The sequence below is a fragment of the Bacillus rossius genome, chromosome 13 (assembly GCF_032445375.1).
Source record: "Bacillus rossius redtenbacheri isolate Brsri chromosome 13, Brsri_v3, whole genome shotgun sequence".
Lineage (NCBI taxonomy): Eukaryota > Metazoa > Arthropoda > Insecta > Phasmatodea > Bacillidae > Bacillus > Bacillus rossius.
Genome location: NC_086340.1, coordinates 17,619,753 through 17,647,377, shown reverse-complemented (window position 1 = coordinate 17,647,377; position 27,625 = coordinate 17,619,753). Strand labels below are relative to the sequence as shown.

The 27,625-nt window shown below is 36.6% G+C and overlaps 1 protein-coding gene across 2 annotated transcripts in view; it reads right to left on the bottom strand.

Annotated features, from left to right (window-relative positions):
• Window positions 1-657: 657 nt before the first annotated feature.
• LOC134538289 (DNA topoisomerase 3-alpha) overlaps window positions 658-27,625 on the bottom strand; it is a 51,643-nt gene continuing 24,675 nt past the window's right edge. Inside the window, exons 10-19 of one of the 2 annotated variants that reach the window (XM_063379466.1) lie at window positions 26,514-26,718; window positions 25,465-25,736; window positions 19,696-19,959; window positions 17,973-18,123; window positions 13,632-13,922; window positions 7,386-7,586; window positions 6,580-6,631; window positions 5,677-5,855; window positions 2,249-2,320; window positions 658-844 (exon numbers count right to left, since the gene is read on the bottom strand). In XM_063379466.1, the coding sequence (XP_063235536.1) occupies window positions 807-844; window positions 2,249-2,320; window positions 5,677-5,855; window positions 6,580-6,631; window positions 7,386-7,586; window positions 13,632-13,922; window positions 17,973-18,123; window positions 19,696-19,959; window positions 25,465-25,736; window positions 26,514-26,718 (1,725 nt within the window). In that variant the 3' untranslated portion in view covers window positions 658-806. The remainder of the gene's footprint in view (window positions 845-2,248; window positions 2,321-5,676; window positions 5,856-6,579; window positions 6,632-7,385; window positions 7,587-13,631; window positions 13,923-17,972; window positions 18,124-19,695; window positions 19,960-25,464; window positions 25,737-26,513; window positions 26,719-27,625) is intronic. The other variant, XM_063379467.1, reaches the window with a different exon arrangement.

Sequence of the window (27,625 nt, the reverse complement as noted above, 5' to 3'; positions counted from 1 at the left end):
GTCTCCCTCTCCGTTTCCCCCCTCGTCTCCCTCTCTCCCTCCCTCTCCGTTTCCCCCCCGTCTCCCACTCTCCCTCCCTCTCCGTTCCCCCCCGTCCCCCTCTATCCCTCCCTCTCCGTTCTCCCACGTCTTCCTCTCTCCCTCCCTCTCCTTTCCCCCCCCGTCTCCCTTCCTTACCATTTCCCCCCCCGTCTACCTCTCCGTTGCCCCCCTCGTCTCCCTCTCTCCCTCCCTCTATGTTTCCCGCCCCCCCGTCTCCCTTCTCCCTCCCCCCGTCGCCCTCTCTCCCTCCCTCTTTGTTTCCCCCCCCTCTCCGTTTTCCCCCCGTCTCTCTCTCCTCTTCCCTCTCCCCTCTCTCTCTATCTCTCCATCTCTATCTCTCTCTATCTATCCAGTTTTGATGAAATTTTACTGGATGATGTTGCAACCAAAATATTTTCTGTGTATAATAAATCTTATTGTATCATTTTTTATGTTAGTAACAATGTCATTAGAAGACATTACAAAAGAGCAAGTTCATTTCCTACGTGACTTGTTCACAGTATATCTCTATATTTTCTATTACCACTGCAACACTTTGTAGCTTAAATATAACTAAAAACCAGACTAAAAAATGTTCAGTATCATAACACTGACAGTAGAATACGAACATTTGGTAAACTCTTATTTTTTAATTTTAGATTCAACATATGTATTTTAAATTATTGACATGTAAAATTATTAATTATTTGATATTTTCATACAAAATACAAAACTTGTTTATGTACATTCATAAAAATTACTATGTACAAGGTCAAAATTAATGTTCATAAAACGCCATTTGGACAATTCTTCCTGTTGTGACCTGAAAAACAAAAATGTATTTTCTGGATTGTACCCATATCATAGAGAACATATTTCTACACCAAATATTTATTTTAGCCTGAAAGGCTGACCTATATTCCAGTTACATATATTAAACCATTACAATTGTATGGTGTAGTCTGATCACTCTCCTAGCAGCTAAACAATGATACTGTTACTGTAAGATATATCATATTGAGTGTTTTCCAACAATGTTAATAGTTGGTAGCAGTAGCATTATCCACCTTTTATTTAATAATGATTTAGGAATCATTTTGTTAGAACATGACAATGGTGCCAGATTGTACAATAGAATATGTAGCAGAGTTACCTAATGTGGCTAAGCTAGCAACCCAAAAATTTTTTATACAGCTGGTATCAGAGCACTAATAAAAAGATAGGATGAGTGTGTAAAAATTGGTGGAGATTATGTTGAGAAATAAAAATATTTAGTAAGTATGCGTAAGTTAATTTTTAAATTATCTTTTGTGACTGTGTAATATTGCCAACATATTAGGGAAAGTCATTACGTCAAAGTTCTCGAGGGATCAAGACTGTTCTAGAATTTCCAAAAAAATTCTAGAATGTTCTACCAGTTTCTAGAATTTTCTACCGAAATTTTATATATATATATATATATATAAAAATCCCATGAAATTTTAGAATGTCCTATGAGTTCATAATATGGGCATTGTACAGCATGCAGAAATGTGTTTTTAATGAAGACAACCATCACTTAACACAATTAGTAAATCTAATTTAGGTAACGTAACCTAACCTAAACAACCATCCACACTATAAAGTAAGTGTTTTTTATGAATCTAACCTAACCACTAACCAACCCATTGTCACAATTTTACTCTTAATGTACCAAATACAACCATTCTTTAAAATGGTTAATTACTGATAAATTACTTGTGGTATCACAATGCCTCTTATATATTAATTTAAAAACATGTAGTGAAGTAAGGGAAAAAAATTGAATATTTATCATAATATTTGTGGAAAAGTGGCTGTCCTTTTGAATTACTGTGTCTTATTTTGGTAACTTAATTGTCTGCTACAATTCATTTTGTTTCCTTACATAATGTTTTTACTCTCTGTGAGTTTAGTACATGGATAATAAACAACTAGAAATACATATCACATTTATACTGCTCCACCTTGAATAAAACTAAGTTCATTATTTGTTTACTCATTTGTCAGTTGCATACTTGCAGTTTGAAAAAATAATGCAAATTAATTTTTCAAAGTGAAGTAGCATGACAGTGCAAAATAAAGGTCAGGAAAAATCAGGAAATTTCATTTGAGATTTTGTGTGGCCACCCTGTTTACATACAGTACTTTGTTTGTGCCTGAAAAATTCACCAACAAAAAGTGCATAAGCATAGGAGCATGAACTAACCTTCTTGTCCACATATGCCACATTTCCGTCTCCTCACAATGCTTGGGTCTGCATTCGACACTCCCCTTGAACCTGCAGCACAAAGATATACTGTGCTAAGGTGTAGCTCTACAAGGACACTAATAAAATAACTACATTATTAGACCAAGCTCACCTCTACCTAAAACATTTTGAGTGATGAAATGCTCAGCAGTGTGTGATAAATAGGGGCAGGCATTTTTCGCGAAAAAATCTGAACGCCTATTAGACTGCAACAATGTATATCCACATCAGCTGTTTTTTCCTTGTGATTGGTGGCTTTCTGTGAGAGAAGTCGTTGCCTTATTTGGCCGAGCCACTCAGGACGCGTTTGCTTCTGAACTGAATTACCGTGATTGGTGTTGTAACAATCGAAATGTACCTGAAAAAAAATTCACCCAACTGTGAAACAAAGACGATGCTACAGTGCTTTAACTTCCAGCTAGTCTCAGAATCTTTTCGCGAAATATGCATGCCCCTAGTGATCAGTCATAATCATGCCTGGTTAAGATGGCAATCGTCCCTTGCACATACATAGAGAGCTGAAAAAATATTTCATCTAAGTTGCACGTAGTCTAGTGTAAATTTCTTATATGAATGTTAAATGTCTCAAAACTGTTAATGGCGATTCTCTAATAAAATATGTGAAATGAACTTGGATAGTTTATTCCTCGCACGTTACAAATTTACATGTCCATTACAAGATGAGTCACTAACTCAAAGCTTAAGCATTATGTTTATGTTGAAATTTTACAGACAGATTATTGCTGGATTTAATATTTGTCTCCTGGTTTGCAAATCCCTGTTTGATTTATAATGAATATGCATTGTGCTGCTACTTATGTTGGAATTTGTTACCTAGCTTTTACAACCTTGCCCGTAAGAACTGTGTAACTTCATGTCGGACATATAAGTTAGTCTAATACTCATATCAGTTGAAAATTTAAACCATTTTTGACATTGGTGTTTATTAATAAATGTTCAGACTTCCACCTTTGAATGTTGTCTTACAGTTATTAATTCATTTTATTTTAATACTTATTTATTTTACACACATAGTTAATCCTTGCCCAATCTGTCCCTGTACTACAACAAAGATGTCTGTTTTAGATTATATGTATTTGTCATTGTGTGACGTGCAATTTGGAAGCTCCTTGCATCACCTCAGGTGCAGGGACCTTTCATATTTAATTTTCACATTAATTTTTTGTCATTTACTGTGCACTATTATTTCATTTGCAAAATAGTTTACACCACAATAGATATAAATGCATCATCTCATCAAATGGTTATTTTTATCATCATAAACCTTATAATTTTTTAAAAACTGCTGTCAGTTACTTAATGACTATAACTTAATCTGAAAGCACAAAACATACACTGTAGAGATTACTTAAAATTTACTTAAAAATCCATTTATCACAGTTTTCAGTTCATGTCACTTTTATATCCCTTGTGCTTTAAATCCCTCATCTGTAAATTTAAAATTACAACTTTAGGCATACAACAAATATGAAAATCTTCCACGTTTAAACACTTCATTTATTACACTTCTTCCGCAACTTTGCTTTCTATGTTTTAAAACTGTGATGTCACGTGATGATTAAATCTGTGGTCATCTAGAAGTCAGATTAGGAATCACGTAGCTATGCTATTGAAAGTAGATCACATCCAACCAGACATTTAACAAGCTAGAGACTTACTTATATCAATGTGTCTAGGTCCAGGCATGTCAAAAAATAACTACTATAGTTTAGAATATACAGATGAGAAAAAGACACATATTGATTGTTACGCTAAAGACATGACAGTGATACTAACCAGAAAACGTTGTCCTTTTGTCGGCCACCATTGCTGCAGATATGTTATGACTGTTATGAGTAATCAATCAAATAGAAGCACACTTCACACATTTCGGGCACATTTTATGCGTCCACAGAACTGGTGCATGCAAAATCAGATATTATTTATGAGGTACAGTGGTGAAAGCTAAATATTTTTAGTCTAGGAAAAAGTCAGGTCAATCATGGATATTAGTTTAGTATTCATATGCAAACCACGTAAGCAAAGTATAAATACAGGAGAATCCCGTTATAGCGAGCACGGTAATAGCGAGAACACTGCTATAACGAGGTCTTTTTGAGGAATTTATGGCATAATCGCGTGAAGTGCGCCTTGGTTATTTGTCTGCTTTATCTTCACCCCTTTCGCTCGGCACTAGACATCTTGCCGTTGACGCCTGTCACATTCTTCAGCCTTGCAGTCGCCACCTAAGTGCGTGGCTTTAAAAATAGAATCCCGTCCTTTCTTTCTTTTATCAAACTTCCGCTTGGCTTCAAGGCCAAGGTATGCTCGACTCGAAAAAACCAAGTCTTTGAATATACATATACTTGTACGCATTTCTTATTATTTATAAAATAGACAAAATCTATTTTTTCCCGCCATTAAACGTAACAATGTGCACTTTTTTTTAAATATAAATGCTCTTAATTAATTTGTTGGGACATTTTCATTAACGAATAATAACATTGTTTATAACTATGTTAGGCCAAAAACGTCAGAGCCATCTTTATACTTGTTGCTAATTGATCGCGTTAATAATATACAAATATTTATAAACTTGTTTGGAATTATTTCAGTCGTGACACGTTTACAAACACGTCACGTTATTTATTTTACTAGCTGGCAAATAGTCGCCACTACCGTATTTATTTCCGAATCGCTAGGACAGTTTTCTTGTAACTTTTGTTTTGATCAGTTGTTGGGGTATCTGTCCGGGAAGGGGGTGGTGATGGTTCGAGTTTAATTCCGAATTTATTTTCTAAAAACGTTTACAGGTTTTTTAAATGAAAAAAGTATTGTTTTCCAGCGACTATTTCGTTTGAGGCGTACGTGCGTTGCCGCACTCCTGCTTTTTTGTAAGGAATTAAATCGTAGCGCTACACTAGCGCCGCCTGTTAGCAACATCCCGAACCAACATGGCCGCCAGCAGACAGCCGGCATAGACAATAGATAGCAGCACAATGCGGCGCCGGCCGCGGGCCAAGCCGAGTAATGGATTGCGGACTGAGATGCTATACTTACGTGGCATATTCTGGTTATTTTGAAGCAATCGATGATCGCATCCGTACTTGTGGGGTATCGTTTTAAAGAGAATTCACACATCAGCTCACAGAAATTAAGATTTCGTTAATATAACCTGTTATTTTCCAATTATACAGGTTTAAACCCAATTTTTATGGTATTTTCTGTTAATTTATATTTTTTGGGGGCCAAAATCTGTCCAATTCGGTTATAGCGAGGACACGGTTATAGCAAGGATCAAACCCGGAACCGTGACACCTCGCTATAACGGGACTCTAGTGTAATGTGTGCGTTTAAGTCAATACAATAGAATAGATCAGCCCTACCTCCTCTGCCTCTGTGGCTGCTTCTGTCATTTCTCCAAGTGTTGCTGTTGAAGCCGCTGGTGACATCGTTGGCTGGCACATCATCGGCCCATTTGAAGAAATTGCAAGTTTCATTCGGTGGTTTGGGGCATTTGTAGAACTGCCGGCCTGTGTTGGGACCCTCCTTGTGAACTGTAAACCTGAAGAAAGGAATTTTTTGACAATAATAAGAAAATAATTCACAGTTGTGTCAGAAAATTTTCTAATATTTACTGTGCAAGTATCTACAAGAAAAAATTATTTCGGGATACAGGTAAATTTTTATGCACTTAACAATCATGTGCACACCATTTGGAAAATGAAATAAAATAAATAAATTGTAAAACCTTAAATGTTAACACTTAAGAAGCTTTCCTTGCATAACAACATGATAATTAATAACTGTATCTAAAAATACAAAGCATTTTATGAGTGTATTAAGATAAGAATTTTATGCAAGCTGCCTGGCCATCCAATAATTTTCTTGAATCTTTATCTTTGAATCACAAACCTTTCAAATAATAAGAGATTTGATTGTGTTCGACAGTTTGAGGAATCAATACATAGATACTGCACTTTAAACTACGTAAATTTATGTAGTCAAGATTTTCTACACACAATAAATTAAATTATTTGACCTATGTCACACAAAATGGCAGTGGGGAGGAAATAAATAAAATGGAGTGTTGTTCGATTGTAAGTATGCTTCTGTAAAAGTCCTCCAATGTATTCATTTTTTTTAAATGAAAAATCAGATACTGTATTTTTATGACAAAATAAAAGTTTATGAGGAAATTAGTTGATTTTATTTTCAGTACAAAAGGGGTCCCTACTTACATATATTAAAAAAAAACTTTTTAAAATTCCAAAACTGAACACTGTCACCTTCGTGCTGGAGCTCCACAATTGCAGGTCACCTGATCTTCACCAAAACCTGCTGGACAAATTACATATATTAACACAATTTATATACTAGATTAAAAATGTGTGTGTGCAAAGTATTAAAAAAAAAGTTACAGAAATATAATTTTCCACCAACTGACATTAAGATATCACTTTGAGTGTGTACAACACAGTGTGTATTTGTCTCAAAGTGACAAGTTCATTTCATTAAACAACTTAGCATTGTCACTTGTATATATTGCCCATGATTAATTTTTCATAATTCATTTCCTTTCTCAAACACATAGAAATTGCCAGAAACATTTTTCAATCATATATGATTTAATACACATTACAACTTTGAGTAATAAACAAACCCAACACTGAAGTATAGCCTCACATTACAGAAAAATTGGAGTAAAAGATGCCTACGGAACTATAAACAGGTAAATAGAGAATGTGGGTGACACGTGAATGGATAAATTTGTTTTTTTTTTTCCTCATGGGTATAATTTTTTTAAGTATTGGTTGGAAATTATTACTTCAGAAATTCATAAAATTGGCAGGTAGCGATAATAAAACAATTACATTGGCACAATCACTACCAAAGACTCTAAAGTAAAGCATTGCATTTTTGTTGTAAAATTATGGCACATAAATTAAAAACCAAATAATGTATTCATAACCAGATTTAGTTAACAGGAGTAGAGAGGTACAGATCAGAGAGAGCAAACTAAAAACAGCAGCCTGAATAAAGCTGCAGCGGAGGCGATGTAGGAACAACCTGCAGGAAGACTGGCTTGGCTAACCTGGGTCGGCGGGGAAGCGCTGCGTCGTGTTGGCAGGGAAGCGCTGTGTCGTGTTGGCAGGGAAGCGCTGCGTCGTGTTGGCAGGAGCGGGCGCGAGGGGGCGTGGCACGCTCGGCTGTCCATCCGCGGGCGGGGCGTCGGCCCACATGAAGAAGTTGCAGCTCTGTCCTGGCGGCAGTCTGCACTTGTAGAACTTGCGGCCTGGAAGACAGATAAAACCGACCATTAAAACCATGCTTCATAAAAGCATAAACCATGGTGAGTTAACAAAACTACTTGAGTCTGCAAATATGCTGGAAAAAACTAAATTAAATTAGCTGTGTTGTTAAAATGGTAAACATTAAATGAAAAATGAGTAACCTGTAAATAATGCATTTAACCAGTTTTGATAAAAAACAAATATATCTGCATTATTACATAAACAAAATTGTGTTACAGTGAATCTGTTCTCAATGCTGCATGACATACCATATTATTTTCTTGGTTTGAATAGTTAAAGGAATTTACTATCCTAACAAAATACTATAAATAAAAATTTTAACCACAGGCGTCTGCATCGGCCCAGGGTGACCACTGTCGCTCTCCCAAGATATTTTCCGCGGGTTTATTGGTACCTATGTCCTACAGTAAAACAAACAGACTTGATTTTTTTTTTTTTTTTTTTTTTTTGGTTAATCGAGCGATGTGCTACAGTGAATGTGTGATACATCGTCTGGACCTGTTATGCAAGTTATGATCTACTTTTTTTTTGTTTTGTTTTAGAGGAATAATAATAAAAGACTATCTTGAACTCTTTCATTTTTAATGCAACTACATAATAAACTTTTATCCTAAGGGATTAATTTATCTTCAATGTTGGCAAATAGACGTACTTAAAAACAAAACTTCAAAATCATCAAGTGATACGTTTCTCATTACTATTCTGGGTTGCTTAACCAGGCCAACCTGGAATGTAACAACAGGTACAGATGATACATTTGTAAAGAAACAGTCGCAATATTGGTACTAGTAGTACACTGATAACCCCCTCCCCTTCGGCATCACCCCCTTTGTCTAGAATTAGACCTTATGCTTCATCTGTAAATTTCCTAATCTCTGGTTGTGGTGGGTTGAGTTATACCCAAAAAGAACAAAAGTTTTGAACATAACTTTATAATGAAATGAAATTTTTTACAAGTTACTAAAAAAAATCACTCTGTAAAGGAAAATTTGTAATGAGAATGTTGGAAATACATTTTCTTTTCATATTTACACAAGAGTATCATATGGGACTCCGTAGCCGACGGACGTGTGCGCGCGCGCTCCTCATTTACCATCGGTTATCTCGATCTATTTTGGTTTAACATCGTCTGTTGGTGTTAAATATTAATTCGTCCATCTTAGATCAACCTGATTTCCGGGGTTTTTTGCCCCAATATGAACCTCTCTCTTTAAAATCACACCAGGTCGTCAACACGGAAATGTTTAGATCGCCGACCAAGAAATCTGGTTCCAGTTCTAGTGCAACTCAGGAACTACCCACGTTGGAGATAACCAAGCTGGAAATAATGAAGCCAGATGCTCGTAAACTCGATGATTTAATTAAAAAGGTTGAACTGCTTTGCAATAAAGTTGATGCTCTTCAAAACGAAAACGCTCAACTTAAGTGTCTGCTTATCGACGACTCCTGCTCTGAAACGGCTGTGAGTAAACAAGAACTCATCTCAATAAAAGAAAGTTTGTTTGTAATAAATAAAAGTGAGATATCTTATAGTCAGGCTTTAATGAAGTCTTCGAGCGACAAAAAAACTGAACGTGTAGCAGCACAGAGCGTCTCAGGTAACGGGCGTCTGTCCAGTGACCTTCTTCCGACGCAGCAAGAAAAAAGTGATGTCACCAAAAACAACCACACCAACCAACATGCTGACTCTGACGGCTTCACCGTTGTGCAAAATGCACGAAAATCCAAAATGAAGGCGAATACAGAATCCAAGCGTGAGCCGGAAAGAAAGAAAACACCGATGCAAGTGGGTATAAGGAATATTCCCACCCTTAAAACGGTCGCCAAGCCTGTTCCGAGAAGAACAAAAGCACTGTTTGTTACTCGTTTTGATCCTTCTGTTCAAGCAAACGAGATAGTTGACTACATAACTAATGAACTCAATCTTTCACATGTTAAGGTAGTGAAACTTAGAACCAAATTCGATTCTTATGCTTCGTTTCACATAGTAGTACTTGAAGAAGATTTTAATAGAATAAATAACATAGTATTCTGGCCGAGTGGGTGCTTAATCAGTCCCTTCTACGGTAAACTCCACCCGGAACAAATTGCTACCAGTGACTCTACATCAAATAATTCCGTCAGCACTGATAAGACCGTCATCCCCATGAAGCCCTTATCAGCTGGTGCCACTGCAACGAACCTGTCTCCGGTGCCAGGAGGAGCACCGTAATTTGTTTTCGTGTATTCTATTTCAAAGGAATTGGAAATTTTTTATCAAAATGTCCGTGGTCTAAGAACTAAATCAAAAGAATTCTATGAAAACATTATTATCTCTAATTATGATTTTATCTGTCTAACTGAAACCTGGTTCAACGATCTTAGCATTAATTCCCACTACTTCACAGACCAATACTCAATCTACAGAAATGATAGAGACGCCTTGCTGACTTCTAAAGATCGTGGTGGCGGTGTTTTTATAGCAGTCAATAAGTTTAAATTCACTTCTATTCAGCCTATTTTTCACCTGGACTAACCCAGAAATTGAATCTGTTTGGTTAAAAGTTAAAATGTCTCAGAATAAATCCTTTATAATTGGCAATATATATTTACCACCCCAAACATCACCAAATATTTATTCATCTTATTTTGAGACTTTAGAAGATAAACTGGCTGCTTATCAAGATGAGTTAGTGCTACTTGGTGATTTTAACGTCCCAGGTGTTGATTGGACCAATAATCTAACTACCAACATCGTGCACAAGCACATCAAAACTAAAGCACAATATCTTATAAACTGTATATCTAGTCTTGGTCTATTTCAGTATAATACAATCCTATCATCCAAAAACCTCTTAGATCTATGTTTTACAAACATCTCGCAATGTTCAGTATCTCATGCGGATGAAGCACTTGTCACTGAAGACCCATATCATCCTGCCTTAATTATAAAAATAATATCTGACTGCATTCATTATGTGGTCAGTTCTACTAGAGTCTCTAGGTCCTATATAAATGGTGACTATCTTGGTCTTTACAATGCTGTTAAAAACTATGATTGGTCAAATTTCTATGAATCTACTGATGTTAACTATCTTGTTGATCAATTAACTACTTGAATAGGTCACAATATTAATGAATTCATCCCCGTTTTCATTAGCAAACCATCTAAATACCCTGTTTGGTTTTCAAAAGACTTAATTCAAGCTTTAAAATCCAAGAAACATTTTCACAAACTTTACAGAAGAAACAAAAATATGTACTATTATACAAAATTTTCATTCTTTCGAAAACAAACCAAATATCTTATCAAGCGTGATAAAATAAATTGGACCAGAACCACTAACAATAATATCAAGAACAACCCTAAGAAGTTTTGGCGCTATGTCAAATTAATAAAAAACAGTTATCATGAACAGCATTCGTTAAAAGTTAATGATGATGTATCTAGTGATCCAGTGGTGTTGACTAATGTATTTGCTGAATACTTTTCAAGTGTTTATGTGTCCTCTAATGTCAATTACCAAGTTCCCACCTTAAATTCATTCCTTGATACAATATCTGTTCCCTCTGTTTCTGACAGCCTTGTGCTTTGGGGCATAAGGGCTCTAAAACCCTCAATGTCTACAGGACCCGACGGGATTCCTAATTTTATTCTGAATGGCTGTTTAAATATATTAGTACCCCTATTAAAACATTTATTTAATACTAGTTTAAGAACCCAAGTTTTTCCAAATAAATGGAAAATTGCAAAGGTCATTCCAATTCATAAAAACGGTAGCAAATTAAATGTGGTTAACTATAGACCAATATCACTATTAAATGGTCTTTCTAAAATTTTTGAAAAAAATAGTTTTTAAAATCACTAATTTCCAACTAAAAAATCGTTTATCTAGTAATCAACATGGCTTTAGATCAGGAATGACCACAGCCACCAATCTAATTACTTTCCTCAATCCTATTTTTAATGAAGTCATTAGCAGGGGTCAGGTAGATGCCTGCTATTTTGATCTTGCTAAAGCTTTTGATACTGTAAACCATTCATTACTATTAGACAAGTTACATAATTTTGGTCTTAGTACCAATTATGTTAATTGGTTTTCTAGCTACCTTAAAAATCGAACTTTTTTTGTATCTATCAACAACTCCAATTCTTCAAATTTTATAGCTAGTTCTGGAGTTCCTTAAGGTGGTACCTTGTCTCCTTTACTTTTTAACATATTTATTGATGACATTACTCAAATTTTGAATCATTCTTCTGGTACTCTATTCGCAGATGATCTAAAAATAAGTAGAAAAATTTTCTCTTTTAATGACTGTTTATTATTACAAACTGACATTAATGAAATTAATAACTGGTGTAAAGCCAATCTTGTGACCCTCAACAAAAGCAAAACAAAAATAATATCCTTTACCAGAAAATACCTTCCTATCAAATACGATTATAAATTGGGCAACACCTTAATTCAGAAATCCTCTTCTCTCAAAGATTTAGGTATCATTCTAGATTCTAAATTGTTCTTTCACCAACATGTTCAACATTTAATTTCTAGTTCCCGAAGAACATTAGCTTTAATTAAATATGTCACATGTTATGCTACCAAAACTGATTCTATCCTCTCACTTTATTTAGCATTAATTAGGTCAAAACTAGAATACTACTCAGTAATTTGGAACATCAATATGTGCGATAATATGAAAATTGAAAATATACAGAATAAATTAATAAATATTATTATTCAAAAACAACTTCCTCTACCTAATCTGATATCTCTCTCAAGTCGAAGAGAATTACTTGACTTTATTTTTATTAAAAAATGTTATACTAACAAATTAAACTGTAAATATATACTTGACAACAACAGTTTAAGAGTACCTCCTTTTAACAGTCGTTTAACTTCCACTTTATGTACAGTTAACAGAAATAATGATATTATCTTTAGGCTAATAACCAATTTTAATAAATTTGATAAAGACTTTAATTATTTTCCTTAGTTCCTAATGATCATGTGTGTTTTAGTTCTGTTTTGTTTTTATATGTATTATATTGTATTGTTTTGTGTTTTTCATTTATGTTTATTAATGTGAGTGTATATGTATCTAATTGTGTGCCAACCATTAAAGGCTTTGTCCTGTTGGTTGGCATGTTACAATTACAAATAAATAAATAAATAATAAATATTCAATTCTTACTTATAACAAGGAACTTTAGTTGAAAGATGCTATCTTAGTTTCAAAGATTGTAGACCATTTTTCTTTTTAATAGGATTGAATATTAACAATTTTGGTTCTTCCTGACCACAGTACATAATTAATAAAATGCTTTGTTAGTAATAAAAATTGACTGCTACAAATAGTTACTCTTGTGAAATAATAAATAGTGTTTAGAAAAGATAGTTTTTCTTTCAGACTGGTCATACAGGACCACTTAACCAATGCTCTGTGAACAACAAAATGGCTGACCATGTAAACTAGAATGATACTCCATTTTAAAACTCAGTTAAAAGAAATTATAGAAATAAAATAATGCTCCACAATATCCAACAGATAAGCTTGTCAGCTTCGAAAATGCATTCATACTATTTCACCTGCTTAAAATTTGGAATAATCTTCCGGAGGGCCAAAACATAATTTCACTTGCCACCGTTCAAGGAAACATTATAAGTCCTTCTTACCGCGAAACTAGTTTGACTAAAAAAGGCAATGTTAAATTTCTGTACTGTACTTTTATTATTATTTTTTTTGAAAAATTACATTCTATTAGTATGTAGTAAACCTAATATTTTATTATGATAGCAAAATTGTTTTGTTTCATCACGTACTAATTGTAAAACAGTCAAAAGCTGAATTTGGCTTTTAAAATAACAAATGAATAAACACTGTCCAAAGACACTATTTTCTGGTCTTAGAAAAATCAACGAAAAGTAATATTAAAAAAATTATAAAAACTTTTTAATTATAGATGGTAAACAACGTTGACAAGCCGAGTGGCATCGATCGGGCAACACAGCGTGAGACAGTTAACCTCACGAGGCCACGGGACTCACCCTGGTTGGGGCCCTCCTTCTTGACCGTGAGCAGGAGAGCATCCTCGTCGCAGGAGCACACCACCTGGTTCTCCTGGTCGCCGGCCCCGCCCCCCTGCCGCGGGGGTCTGGCGGCCGCCGCCCGGCCGGTCTGGGCGGACGATGACCGGTCGAAGCTGGTGGTGGGGGCGGTCTGGCGCCGCTCGGGCTGGGTGGACGACCGGTCGCTGTCCGAGCCCGCGGTGCCCAGCCCGCTGTCCACGGACCACGTCCGAGCGCCCGGCACGCTCCGGTCCAACGCATCGGGTCCTCCTGCGAACACAACTCATGGCACTCATTCCACGCTGACATCATTTCACATATCGATGGCTTAGAATGAAAACCTCGTATCTCAATTTTTGGACGAAAATACGTTTTTTTAATGTTTTCGGCTGGAAAACCTCGTATCTCACAAAATGTTCGGCTGAAAGAAATAAAATGTGCATCCTACTGCTTTCTATCGGGAAAAAAAAGAAACTACGTATATCAGCAGCACTCCACATTGTAAAGAGAAAACCTTGTATGTTTGGTATGAGATACAAGGTTTTCATTCTAAGCCATCAATATTTACTTTCAGGTTCATTGCTAGGAAAAGGACAAAATTTTAAGGTAAAAATGCAAAATAAAAATAATTACACAGAAACGCATGCCGATACACCATAAACTAACTACAACTACTAAAAAAAAAAAAAAAAAAAAAAATTCTCCAGTAAATTAAAATCAGTGAATGTAATTTATTTAGCACGAAGCTTGTACCAAAATGTATGGTAATGCACCAAATGGAATAAAAATAATTTTACATTGATTTAGAATCTCTTTCTAATTATTACATTACAGATTTGTAAAAATTTTTTTTAAAACTGACATGCTTGGCAATTTTTATTTATATTCTGAGTGATTTTGTTTGGACATGCTTATTACAAATCATATTCAAACTATACAATTTTTCTAAAATTTTCATATTTCTTGTATTTTACAACACTTTTAAGTATAACAAAATCTATAAAAAATAAAAACAATGGCGCTAAACTCACCTGTTTTAAAACAAAATTGCCCGAAAAATAAAATCACAATTTATTAACCCTCATTACTCATCTAACTAATTATTAACGAAATATATAAATGATTTTTATTTAGTAAATATTTTTCATATACCTATATTTGCTTTAGCAAACATAATAAAAACTGGTTAAGTTACAAATTAGAGTGGAAAAAGTGATGGACATTGATGCTTTCATTTACGTAAAAACATGTTACTATCTGTTTCATTGTGTTATGTTTAGAAAAGGATATAATTGCTTTGAAAAACATTAAAGGCAAGTCTTTAAGTTTGCTTCACTTTATCTATAATAAGAACATACCAATTACATTAAAAAAAAAAATGGTTAGCTCTTTATGAAAGATATAAGTAGAGGAAAGATATACAGTAGAATCCCGCTGATGCGACCCCTCACGGTTTCCGAAAAAACATACTTATAAATGGAATGGTCGCAATAGAGAATTCGGGGTGTCACAGCATCGTTGGATACATCGTGTGAATGCCGTTCGGGCAGTGTCTAGCCGAGCTCGGCGCGTCCACTATCGCAAGAAAAGCCGTCTCAGCTGTCATGTTATCTTACCCGCCCGCAGGAACAGCCACTGTGGTAGCTTACCTTCTGCGTGAGAAAAATCACTAAGACCTCAAATTTTATTGAATAGAAAAATTTAGCAGGTCCGTAAATATATTTATTTTACTGCATAGTTACTTTTCCGTCTGCATTCCAACATGTTTTTTTTCTTCCTTTTTTTTACGCTGTGAAGGGCCGTGGGAAAAATAATTGCTTGAGCTGTCAAAATAAACATCGCTGACGGCAAGGTCGGGAACGCATCCTGTTGGTCTGTCGCTGTGATTATCTACTCCAAAAACATGTCACAGCATTTCAGGATAGCATTGTTCTTATATCTTTCGTTTATAGCCGAATGTTTTCTACCTGATCCACACAAGTTCCTTCGCCACGTTTTGAACGAAAATAACCACCAGCCGGCTAGCATAGCCGAACTCGCGTGACGCAAGTTCACTTAGCGCGAGTATTTATTGGAACCCATTGTTCGGGGTATGCAAGTCCACGCAATTTTGTTTTGTTTAGCTGTGCATGTGCGAAGTCAGCAATGATATAGAAAAATAGCCGAGAACCAAACACCTGGCGACGTCACATCACACTAACCAGTCGCAAGACAAAGGCACGGGACCGGGACAGCAATAGACGCGCGCGTAGATGTTATCAGGTGATGCGCGCAGATTACCGGTATTGGTTAGCGTGGGCAGTCTAGAGGGGTGGTAACTATTTTTAGTCGTCTTTTGTATGTCTGCCTGCTTGCAGTACAGTGCTCGCCAAGATAAATGTGAACACATAGCGCCCAACAAAGTGTATCAGACTTGTTTTTCAGCCGATTTTACTCAAATTTTCGACTTTCTCTGCTCAAATTTTTCATGGTTTCTCAAAAACGGTCGTATAAACGGAATGGACGCATCAGAGGGGGGTCGCATCGGCGGGATTCTACTGCATGTAGTTTTATTTTTAGGCTAATTTCATTCTTTGAACAGAATTTGTTATTGTTTTTATCTTTTATGAATAATGTTTATTTACAAAGATAGCATATTATTTATCTACTTACCTTTATAAATCCTCTGTATGTATATACTACTCTGAAGTAGCAAATACAGGTCAGTTAGATGCTTGCAACATTGATCTGGCAAAAGATTTTGGTACAGTGAATCACTCTATATTGCTTGATAAATTATCAAAATCTGGTTTATGTGATACATATTAAGTTAGCTCTCTAGATATCATAAAAAGGGATTTTTTGTTTCAATTAACAATCATAATTTCTCTATATATTATGCTAGTTTTGGTGTCCCACAAGGTGATAGGTACTCTTTATCACCCTTCCTATTCAAACATTTTTTATTAATGTTATAAATCATTCTTCACATCTGTTATTTGCTGATGATTTAAATATCTTCAGAAAAATTTTAGGACAGAACTACTTGGAACAATAAAAATATATTAAGCATTTGTGTGTTTAAAAAATGTTTGTCAGCTACTTAAATATGATATTATTGAAAATGGCGTAATTCCAATCTTGTCACACTTAATAAAGGACAATCCAATATCATTATGTTCACTAGATAATTAATATGATTATATTTAAAAAAAATGGCTGTCAGCTACTTAAATCCGAATATTATTTAAAATGGTGTAATTCCAATCTTGTTACACTTAATAAAGGACAATCCAATATCATTATGTTCACTAGATAATTAATATGATTATAAACTAGATAACACACCAATTTCTACAGCTCCTTTCATAAATTATCTAGGCATCGCACTTGATTCAAAGCTATACTTCCATCATCAAATTAATCTTGATTTTTTCTTCACATAGAATCTTAGCCTGAATTAAATTTATAACTTATCATGCATTAAACATTGATTCTACTCTTTCACTTTATTTATTTGTACTCAGATCCAAATTAAAATATGGTTCGGTTATCTGGAACAACTTAAATAAATCATAAAGATAAAAAATTGAAAACATTCAAAACAAATTCTTGGAAATTATTTATCAAAAAAATTTACCAAACCAATTTGAACGACACTTGCTGAACTTAGAAAATTGTTAGATGCACTATTTATTTGATTTTTGTGTTCTGTGTCCGTCCTGTGTGAATGTAGGGCCTTCATGTGTGTGTTGCCTGCGAGTGGTGCCTACATGCAGTGTCTCCATTTTGTCCTTTCTACATTTTTTTTATCCGTGCGAGTTTGAATGTATCTGTTTGGTCGTATTTATGTTGTGCCTACCTTAAAAGTTTCCCAACTGTTGGTGGGCATGGTGGTACAAATAATAAATATGTAGATTTTAGTTGCATTTTGTTGCGCTATGGTGTACTGACTTACTTTTTGTTGATATGTCAGTTTAATCGCAATCCACCGTATAATCTTGTGCCTAGATGTGAGATAACACAGACATACGAAACTCTCTGCAGAAAGAACCGAGTCAGGAAAAAAAAAATGAACGATGAAACTGATGAACAAAACACAACACCTAGAAAAAAAGGTTTGGTGATTAAATTAAATCAATGTTTAACTATGTTAAGCAAAGTGTATGAAACCCAATAATTTAAATTAATTCAGTTGAATTTTTTTATCATGATAAAATATTTTACATAGAATAAGCATTTACCGAACAAACGTTTTGGTTGTTCGGCACATATGGAGTCGTATGAATACTTGAGGCGAACTAATCTTTGACTGCTGACTGTGCTTGGATGATACCACACCTGCGCGCCCTCCGACCGGAAGCCTGACGTTCAACGCCTCCAGCAGCATCTGGTCACAGCCCCCGACGCACCCCAGGTAGTTGTCTCCACAGAAAGGAATCATGGAGTTGTGCCGGAACTTGAAGTCCAGTTTGTGCACTTGGGGTCCGCACTGCAGCCACAGCGGCAACAAACAAATAACATACATAAGTGAAACGAGACATTTTAGAAGTACAGTAGAGATTAACCGACTTATTATTATAGGACAGCTGCAACCTCATATCAGACAACAAGGACAAAAATAGTGAAACTTCTTTTTTTAAATTTCTCAACATGTTTTTAAAACATTCTCTATAAGGTCGCTGTGATAGCAAATTTAACAAATTTAAAATTTACATAGGTAACTTAAGCTAACCAAACATCCTTACTAATTTATATAAATTTTAATGTATTTAACCTAACTATTCACACCATTTCACAGTATTTTTTTTGTTAGCAACCTAACCCCTCCGATCACACAATTTCATAGTCCTTTAAGTGTACCCAACCTCTCTTTAGAATGGTAAACTACTATACACATCAAAATGCCTTCTTAAGGAATTATTGAAAATAAGTTGGGGAAAAAAAAAATTTTGTTTTTGGAAAAAAGGCTTTTTCTTAACAAAAAAAATATACTTAAGCTTCAATTCATAGTGTATAAAAAACAATTTTTAGGAAATAAAAGAAAATAAAAACATTTGATACACAATTTTAGAAGTAACGAATACCCTCTTTTATCGCATAATCGTCACACTCGCGTAATCGTCGCACCCATATTTTAGGGCGTCCAAATTTGAATAAAAAACCTCTCGCGTAAACGTCGCATGATGTTTTTGGTCCCGCTATTAGATTCCGAGCGCTTTGTGTGGGTATTTTTTCCATATAAAACAATGTATTTTAAAATAGAAATCTAATATTTATTCGGACATTACCTCATATTTATTTAATTAACGGAAATACGAAGTTTTAACATGTGTAAATTTTCTCTTAAAGACTTTTTAAACGTTATGACCATCTGTTCTGCGTCGCCGCGGTGTACCGCTTACAATAATGTAGCTAGCGCTCGTTGCAATCATTAATGTTTGGTTATGTTGCTGCCCGTATAGAGCACGCACACATAGCAGAGTATCGATATCTCGCTGAGTGCATGCAAAGCACGCTCTCTGTTTGGTTATGTTGCTTTCCATATAGAGTGCGCAGACGTAGCCGAATATTGATATCTCGCAGAGTGCATGCAACGCGCGCTCTCTGTTGAGTGCCAAGTTAACTCCATCTGATGTCCCGCACTCTTTCGTGGTGTACTACGATAGTTACGAGTTTGTTCAGGCTCGCATTCGGATCACAGATATTGTTTTTTATATTTCAAGTTAAAGAAAGGTTTTTGTTACATGACTTCTTATTAATTTAAATTGTTAGCATGCTCTTTTATATTTCACTTTTTAAATAAACGTACTTTCCATGAATGGGTTTTGTTTTTATGAATAACTTTATCTAACAAAAAAATTTTTTTTACGCATCATCGTCAGACCCCTACTTTTCAAACTTAATTTAAAATAAAATGTGCGACGATTATGCGAGAAAACACGGTATTTTATAACAAAATTTTTGTATTGCCTTTATTTAATTTTTTACAGACTTTTTTGCACAGCTTTCGCCTTTGGGTAAATGTCTAGGGTATAAAATAAATGCAGTTGCAAAGCAGCACCTGCGGGCAGGTGTGGTCGGAGACGGCCAGCCGCTCCACGCTGCCGGGGAACCAGACGGCGGAGCGGCAGTCGGGGTAGCCCATGCAGCTGAGGAAGAAGCCCTGGCCCTCGCGACGCTGCCTCACCACCATGTGCAGGCCGCACCGCGGGCAGGGCATCGCCGGCCGGGAGGCCTCCTCCGGGACCAGCTCCTGGTCCTCCGGGCCGGGCTCCCGCGCCCGCTCCTGCAGGTACCGCGCCAGCGCGGCGTCCAGCTTGGCCGCCTGTGCCCACACGGCGCGAGACCCGACACTCCGTTACCAACACACTCCGTGTTTCGTTTGCAACTTAAGGGGCCCGCCTACCAGGGCACACATACGGTGTGCAGAGCTTCAGGAAAAACGTGATTTCAAAACTACTCAAGATATCCGAATGGGGCCTATTTACGAATAGCATTTAAGAGTTCGTTGAGGACCGAAAAGTACTTTTAATTTCAGATTAAGTTTTTAAACTGTATTTTTAGAAGCGTTAAAATGCCTAAAACGCGTGTTTCCAGAGTAATTTTTAGGCATTAAACATTCAGTGCAGATTCTTGAAAGCACTTAAGGGGCTTGCATAACACCTTTATCTTCATTTCTCCGCCATATAATGTTACGGTCACCGCTCAAATTTCACAGTTATCCTGTGCCGACGAGAAGACTGCGCGCCAGTTCAGAGACTTGCGCTTAGAGGCTATACCGCGCTGGAAGCACCAGCGAGCGTCGCGCTTATCATCCCGCCTCACTAACACACATACACCCCTGACGAGGCGGGCCCCTTAAGACACTTCGACAGCAAGCTGCGCCCGAACCAAGTTCTCTTACGTGGTAAGGAAGAAACACTCGAGTACGTCCCAAATTGAGGCACAGACGCGCTTACCGCCTAGTCTCGTGCCGCCATGTTTTTTTTAACTACATCCTGCAGGTCCGACAGCACTTGGCGGGAGTTTCAAATGTCTAAAAGGCCATCACTCCGAAATACCTAACCAATATTTGTGTCCATTCTAAGAGTAGTAAAAATGTTCCATCTCTCTTTGTACTACAATAAAAATTGATGGTTAGAGTCACAGTTGTATGATACAAATGTGTTCAATCCATTTTCAACATATTAATGGGCACAATATAACTACCCAAGCTTATTCCCACTTGGGCCCGGCGAGCAAAAGTTCAAACCGTGGATGAACATGCAACCTAAAATTTTTTTATTACAAGTAGAAAAAAAGTGTTTAAGTTGTGTTCAACATTAATAGTAATAAGTAATTATGTACAACCATTTACATTAAATACTTTGTACAAGTATGTATGAGTAAAACATGACTAAAACTATCAACAAAATTATAAAAAGGTAAAAAAAAAAAAAAAAAAAAAAAAAAAAACTTCTTTTCCACACAATATTCAAACTCAATATTCAACCCTACAATATTTTTTTTTGTATTAAAATTCTGATATTTACATTGGCCTACAATGTAACAAAACATCTGTGCATTTGTTTGGCATATGAGGAATACAAAAATACAATAATACAATACAAAAATTGTCCCAATATAGTATTTATTATTTTATTTTATTGAGAGTGAGGTCATTAGAGATTGTAACACAATGAAACATTTATTTATTTTTATTTATTTATTTATTTAAATTTGTTACATGCCCACCGACAGTCTTGGGACTTAAAGCTAAAGCTAAAGAAGAAACAATTTATTTATAATCATTATAAGTTGCATTTTTTTCTGAGTTATCGTTATCACAATATTTCCAGGTGTCAAGTAATAACAGAAATTAGTATTGAGGGCAGTGTGTCCAAGAGCAAGCAATATCACAGTGGTTGGCTCGAGTGGCAAACATGCGGGTGCCATGTAAGTGTTATTTGGGGAATGAGGAGTTAGAATCAGACATGGGGGAATGTGTCTACTTCCAACACATTCAGTACAGTCCTCACCAAGAGAAACACAGCCAAATGTGCGCCCAACAATTTTTTTGGACGATTTCCTTCAAATTTTAGATTTTTAAACACAACTTTTTCACGTTTCTTCAAAAAGGGGTCGCAATACAGGGGTCGCTGCAACAATGAGGTTTTACAGTAATTTGTAATTAGGTTTGTCTGATTTGTTGCAAACATGGACATGGTCTCAAAGCCCAATGAGCTGTATGTATGTCTTAGTGATGTATCAGTTCTACTCTTTTCCCGGTTCTCAGTTTGCCAGTTCTGAAAAATCGGTTTCCGGTTCTCAGTTCACAGTTTTAGGTTACCCAGCACACAATTTCAATTCACACCAAAAATACAGTATGCCCTAATGAATGATGTGTTTGTTTAACTTGACTCATCAGCACCCCACTTAACCATAATTAGACCACAAACAAGCCACCTACCATCAAGTAGCACAGTTGTTTCTTGTGACAATAGATGCAATTATTTAAAAAAATTAATCCCACTTATACCATACTTACAACAAAATATTATCAGAGAAACTAACTTTAATACTTATTTCAAATAAAAATTAAATAAAAGCCAGTAGATATTTACATCCTTGAAAAGATGAAAGGATCCGTTGTCTTGCAAAACCAAACCCCTAGAATACTCAATTTTTTTTTATTATTGTCATTGGGCCATTTGGCTTGAAAATCTGTGGCTGTGAAAAATTTGGTTGACTGGGGTGGAAGTGCTGAGGCGGTCAGGCATGTCAGAAGGGCATACAAAGAGAAAAATATCCTCTTGGTGAAGGGGAGTAACGAAAAAACTCGGCCAGTTAGAGCAAGGACAAGTGGACAGAACAAAGGATGTTTTTGTTTTGCATGCTGAATCAGCCCGGGGCCTCAAAGATACTGGGTTATCTGCTTGAAGGCAGCTTCTGCCGTACACCAGTGACAGGGATTTCATTTTGATAGGCTTTAAAATGTCTCGATGATAATCTAACAGATTTAATAATAATAAAACACAGTGAACAATTAAGCTACATATAATTTTTCAAATGCTAGTTGTCTGAAACCAAGATAAATATGTCATATCTGCATTCCACTGTCGCTCCAGCACTACAACAATAATCTGTCTTTACGTAATATAATTTTGGATATAGCATATGATAATTTGTAGCACTGAATCCCACATTGTATACTAGGGGTGAGCCGATGCTGATTGCCGATCATTATGATCGGCCGATTTTGGTCATTTTTTTCATTTGCATGATTGGCTTCATGCATGCCAATCCTTTTTGCCGATTACCGCTTTCTGAAGACAAAAAAAATCTCTATGTAACACAAAAGCGCCGACATATGTTTTGCTTCAGAACTGTTGCTTGACGTTCTTAAGTAACATTTACGTTACTTACGTGTTTTAATCTTTTCTGCAGAAAAAAAATTAAGTAAAGTTATTCTTAAAAAATAAACATATTAATGAAAAGTACATTTGTTAAAAAATAGTAAACAAAAGTACACCAAACCATTTAATAAGTCATGCATAGGGGCCTGTTCTTTTCGCGATCGCGATTAAACGACGATAAACGCGAAATCACCGTAAAGTACAGTTTTTACGCGAGATCGCCATAACACAGGGTTTAAACACGAAATTTAGTATTAAAACACGAAATCGCAGTGTTTTTACTCGTCACTGGTAAACAAACACCGCAACATGGCCGCCACTGAACATTAGTCATAAATGCACTAAAGCAAACAAAAGATTACACACGCTCACGTTATAATGTTAAACTCAAAAATATACTGTAAAAATACGTAAAACTACGGCGTTTATTTTCCTTTCCGGCATAATGTTTGGATAGATAAGACAAACAGGCGAAGTTTTAAAGCCTACGCACACCGCTCGGGGCACTGACGTCAGCTTGGAACAGCGACACCCGATAAATACAAAAGCAAGCAGATGATTGGGCGAACGGTGGCGGTGTTTGGAACAGCCTTACGTGAGTGGCCATACCACGTCAGCCGGGGGCGCTGGCATATAGTTCGAACTGCGTCTTAATATCAAGCAGAAAGCATTTAAAAGCGGAAAAATGTAAACAAACATTAATTTTCAAATTGTGTGACGATGATTAGTTGGTCAACAGTGTGTTATAGATTTTGTTAAAGGGATTAATAGACAAACATTCATTTTCGAATTGTGTGACGATGATGATTAGTTGGTCAACAGTGTGTTATAGATTTTGTTAAAGGGATTAATAGATTTACAGATTAGTTTATGGGAAAAACAACTAATAATCAGTGTCTAAATCAAAAGTTTGTCATATAAATATATGTAACCTATTTGTTTAGGATATTCAGTAATGAGTAGTTTCAAGTAAAATTATTTAACTTAAGTAACTTGGAGCATATTTTACAACCAACATAAAAAAGCACTAATCGGTCAAAAAAATCGGCATGATCGGTACCACATTTCTGGCATCGGCATGATCGGCAAATGTTGTGATCGGCTCACCCCTATTGTATACTATATTAACTGATGCAATGTACTATATATATGGTTCAGCATACCATTGTTATTGTGCATTCATGCTTATGTTTTATTATTAAAGAAAAAAAATTTCATGGATATTCGTGAATAAATAAAAAAATTCGGGATAAAAATCATTTACAGATAAGTTCGCAAATGAATCTTCCAATTTTTAATAGTGTTTGGTGAGTTTTCGCAAATTTATGAGTCGCGATATCTCCAGGTCTCTAGATATAAGTGATATAAAGCTGCAACCGTCGTAGGTAATACCTACAGTTAATTAGTTTAGACAACTTTAAATCATGGTACTTAATTTTTCTGATAGTTCTTAAAAATAATATTGAGCCCTTGTTATTTTTCTATAGGTCTATGTTTAGTTGAAATGATCCCTGTCTGCTAGTGAAAAGAGGGACAAAAAGGTAGGTATGGGATCTCGACATAAAGGAACTCTGTTTACGTTCCGACACTTCCTGCCGGCGTTATCTTTCCATCTGGACGGGGGCTAGCGGCTGGCGCAAGGCTTTGTTAGTGTCGCCTGCAATTTTCAAAGATTCACCAACCATTCACTTGTCACAAGTTAAAAAGATGTGTGTGAGTGTTGGTCACCAGCGATATACTGCGGCATTTTTCCGGCAGTCTATTGTATTTTCAAATTTATGCTTTCCATGGTATCGGTACCAACATTATATTTACGGTTCTCGTTGCCGGTTGAGTTGCCCAGAACCGGCGTAACCAGGAAGCGGCACCAACCCATCACTAATCTGACTCTTCTATCTGGCACGATGATACAGTAGTAGCTTTGAATATATATACTGTACAGAAGTCGCGAGTGGATAGGATTTACTCTACGTTTTTCAGGAGCGTATGATGAGCAGCTTGGGAACTTCACCGCTGCAGTGCGCTGCCGTTAACGCCCTGTATCGTCTTAGGTTGTTATTTGCACGTTAGAGCGCAGCACTGTCGCCCGCTGTCATCCCCCCCGCACCCCCCCACCCAACATTCACAGCAGCTCAAGGTCGTTCAACGGGAGTTTGTGCGTCACAAAACTGTAGGGAAGAGAGGTGGGGTAGAGGGTGGGTGGAGGACAACGCGTGTTTGAGGGAGGGTGGGGAAGGGGTGTTTAAAGAGTTCGACACTTGTCCGCTAGGGACCACCACAAGTCGATGCCCCTAGAGATGGTGGCGATTGCGGCGGTGGATTAACCAACTACCTCAAAACCGTATTAGAAATTTTAACCTGGGCTGGCGACTTCCATACAGTATATATATATTCAAAGGTAGCAGCAAGAGGTGAACCACAGGACCACTACGCACCTCGGCGAGGGCCATCCTGAAGACGTCCCGGTACTTGTCGATCTGCTCCCGCAGCACCGCCGCGGGGTCCTTGGCGCCCTCGCAGATCCTCTTGAGGTCGGCCTCCAGCTCCGCCCGCAGGTTCGGCTTGCTCATGGGGAAGCCCATGGAGTCGTAGCCCTCCACCAGCCCCATGCCCAGCTGGCCCGGCACGAAGTGCACGTCGTTCTCCAGGCCCACGTACAGCCGGGACTTGATGGTCTCTATGTGGTCCGCGTGGGTGGCGTCCGTGCCTGCATACATCCGTACATCCGCAAGGCTTCTGCCAACACTGGTTCTTATTTGAATCAAAAATAAATTACTCATGGAATTGAATATTTTACGAATCATCACTGTTTAACATATAGTGAAACTTCCCCCCCCCACCCCCCACTCTTCACAAGAATACAGGGAAAAAACCCCCCCCCCCTACTCTTCACAAGAATACAGGGAAAAAAAATCATGCAATCCACCTAATTATGTTTACACAAAAATAGAGTAGGTATGGCTAGAAAATGATATCAGTACCACAGATTTGTTATATGTAACAATGCGTGAATAATGTCGCAGAAAAAAAAACTCTTAATTTTCAATAAATCATCTTAGCTTCATAAATATTACATATTTTTGAAATACATTTTTTTTGTGCTTGATGTATCTTGTGTCTCGCTTAAGTAATAAATAAATAATAATAATAATAATAATAAAATCCTATTTGAATTTTTGAATTGAATTTGAATATCAAATAATTCATGAACAACAAATATGAAAATTATTCACATACATCAAATATTAAATTATACACATACATATATTTAATATCAAAATTATTCACGGCTGTAGAATATATTTTTTTAAATAATCGCAGACTCCTCATCCATAAGGCATGGTCGGATCACTCGCCTACCACTACTGCGATCCGGGTTACCTCACTGGTGGGGTCCAACATTCGGCAACAGTGCCCAAATGCAAAACTTGAAACACAAGACTGAACAACTTCAGTGCGTTGACGGGGGGCGACGTCCCCTTACCAATGCCGTGCTTCTCCATCAACGCGATGAGGTCAGCCTCCGTGAGGAGGTTCGGGGCAGTTGTGTTGCCGTCGGTCATCTCGATACTCGTGGGTTCAAAAGTCTGACCCTGCCGGTACACGTGGATCTCTTTGCCTGTCCACTTCTCGTATGGGTACACGTCCAGGTAGTTGCGCTTGATGATCATCAGCCCACTAGCCACAAACTGAAACACGCAAACAATCCTGTGCAGTAAAACATATTTAAACATTGTCCTGAACACGTATGATAAAACACTTTAAAGGCAGGGCCCAAAACACACTTTTATGTATTGCTAGCCTTCATCAAGAAATCTGCGAATGTTTGAAAATTTAGTGTTAAAATTGAATAACTTGTTACGTACGTATTCAATTTAACATTTCAAATCAAATGATTTTATCAAATTATTCACATATGGATAACCACAGCACGTGGAAATAATTTACAAAAAATAATTTTAATGAAAAGAATGTAACATGCTTGAATAGAAAATTTATTCAGATTTTGATTTGTTTTCTGCAATACAGAACATAGGTAACGAATTACAGTAAACTCTCAATTATCCGGGGTAGTGACTGACAAGGGGTTGGCTGCTGGGCCTACTAAAGGCAACAACTCCCGCCCCTGGCCTCGGGCCACTTTCAAAATGCACACCATAACAGGAACTTTGCAACAAAAGCCCTAACTTCATGTAAAAAGCAACCCACGCTAAAGGGAACAGGTAAATGCATATTATTAAATGAACATAAAATTCTGCGACGTTGCAAATTTGGGGTGGCAGCCCGCCGATGTGCACCGTCTCATTGCTCGTGCGAAACTACTCTCAGCCCATCAGCTGGAATATCTCATGTCACACCTCCTCTCTGACTAACGTAACGACCACACGCCCATACTTTAGCGGGACAAAAAAAAAACGTTCTGACCATATATTCAGTCTTATATAGTTTATATATTATATTTAGGCCTACATACATTAAAAATAATCATTTAATATCGTACACTGAAATTATAAAATCATAAATATTAATTTGCATGCAAATTATGGCCTTCGGCTTGTGATAAATGGCCAGTACCTCCCATTTCTTCTGAACCTA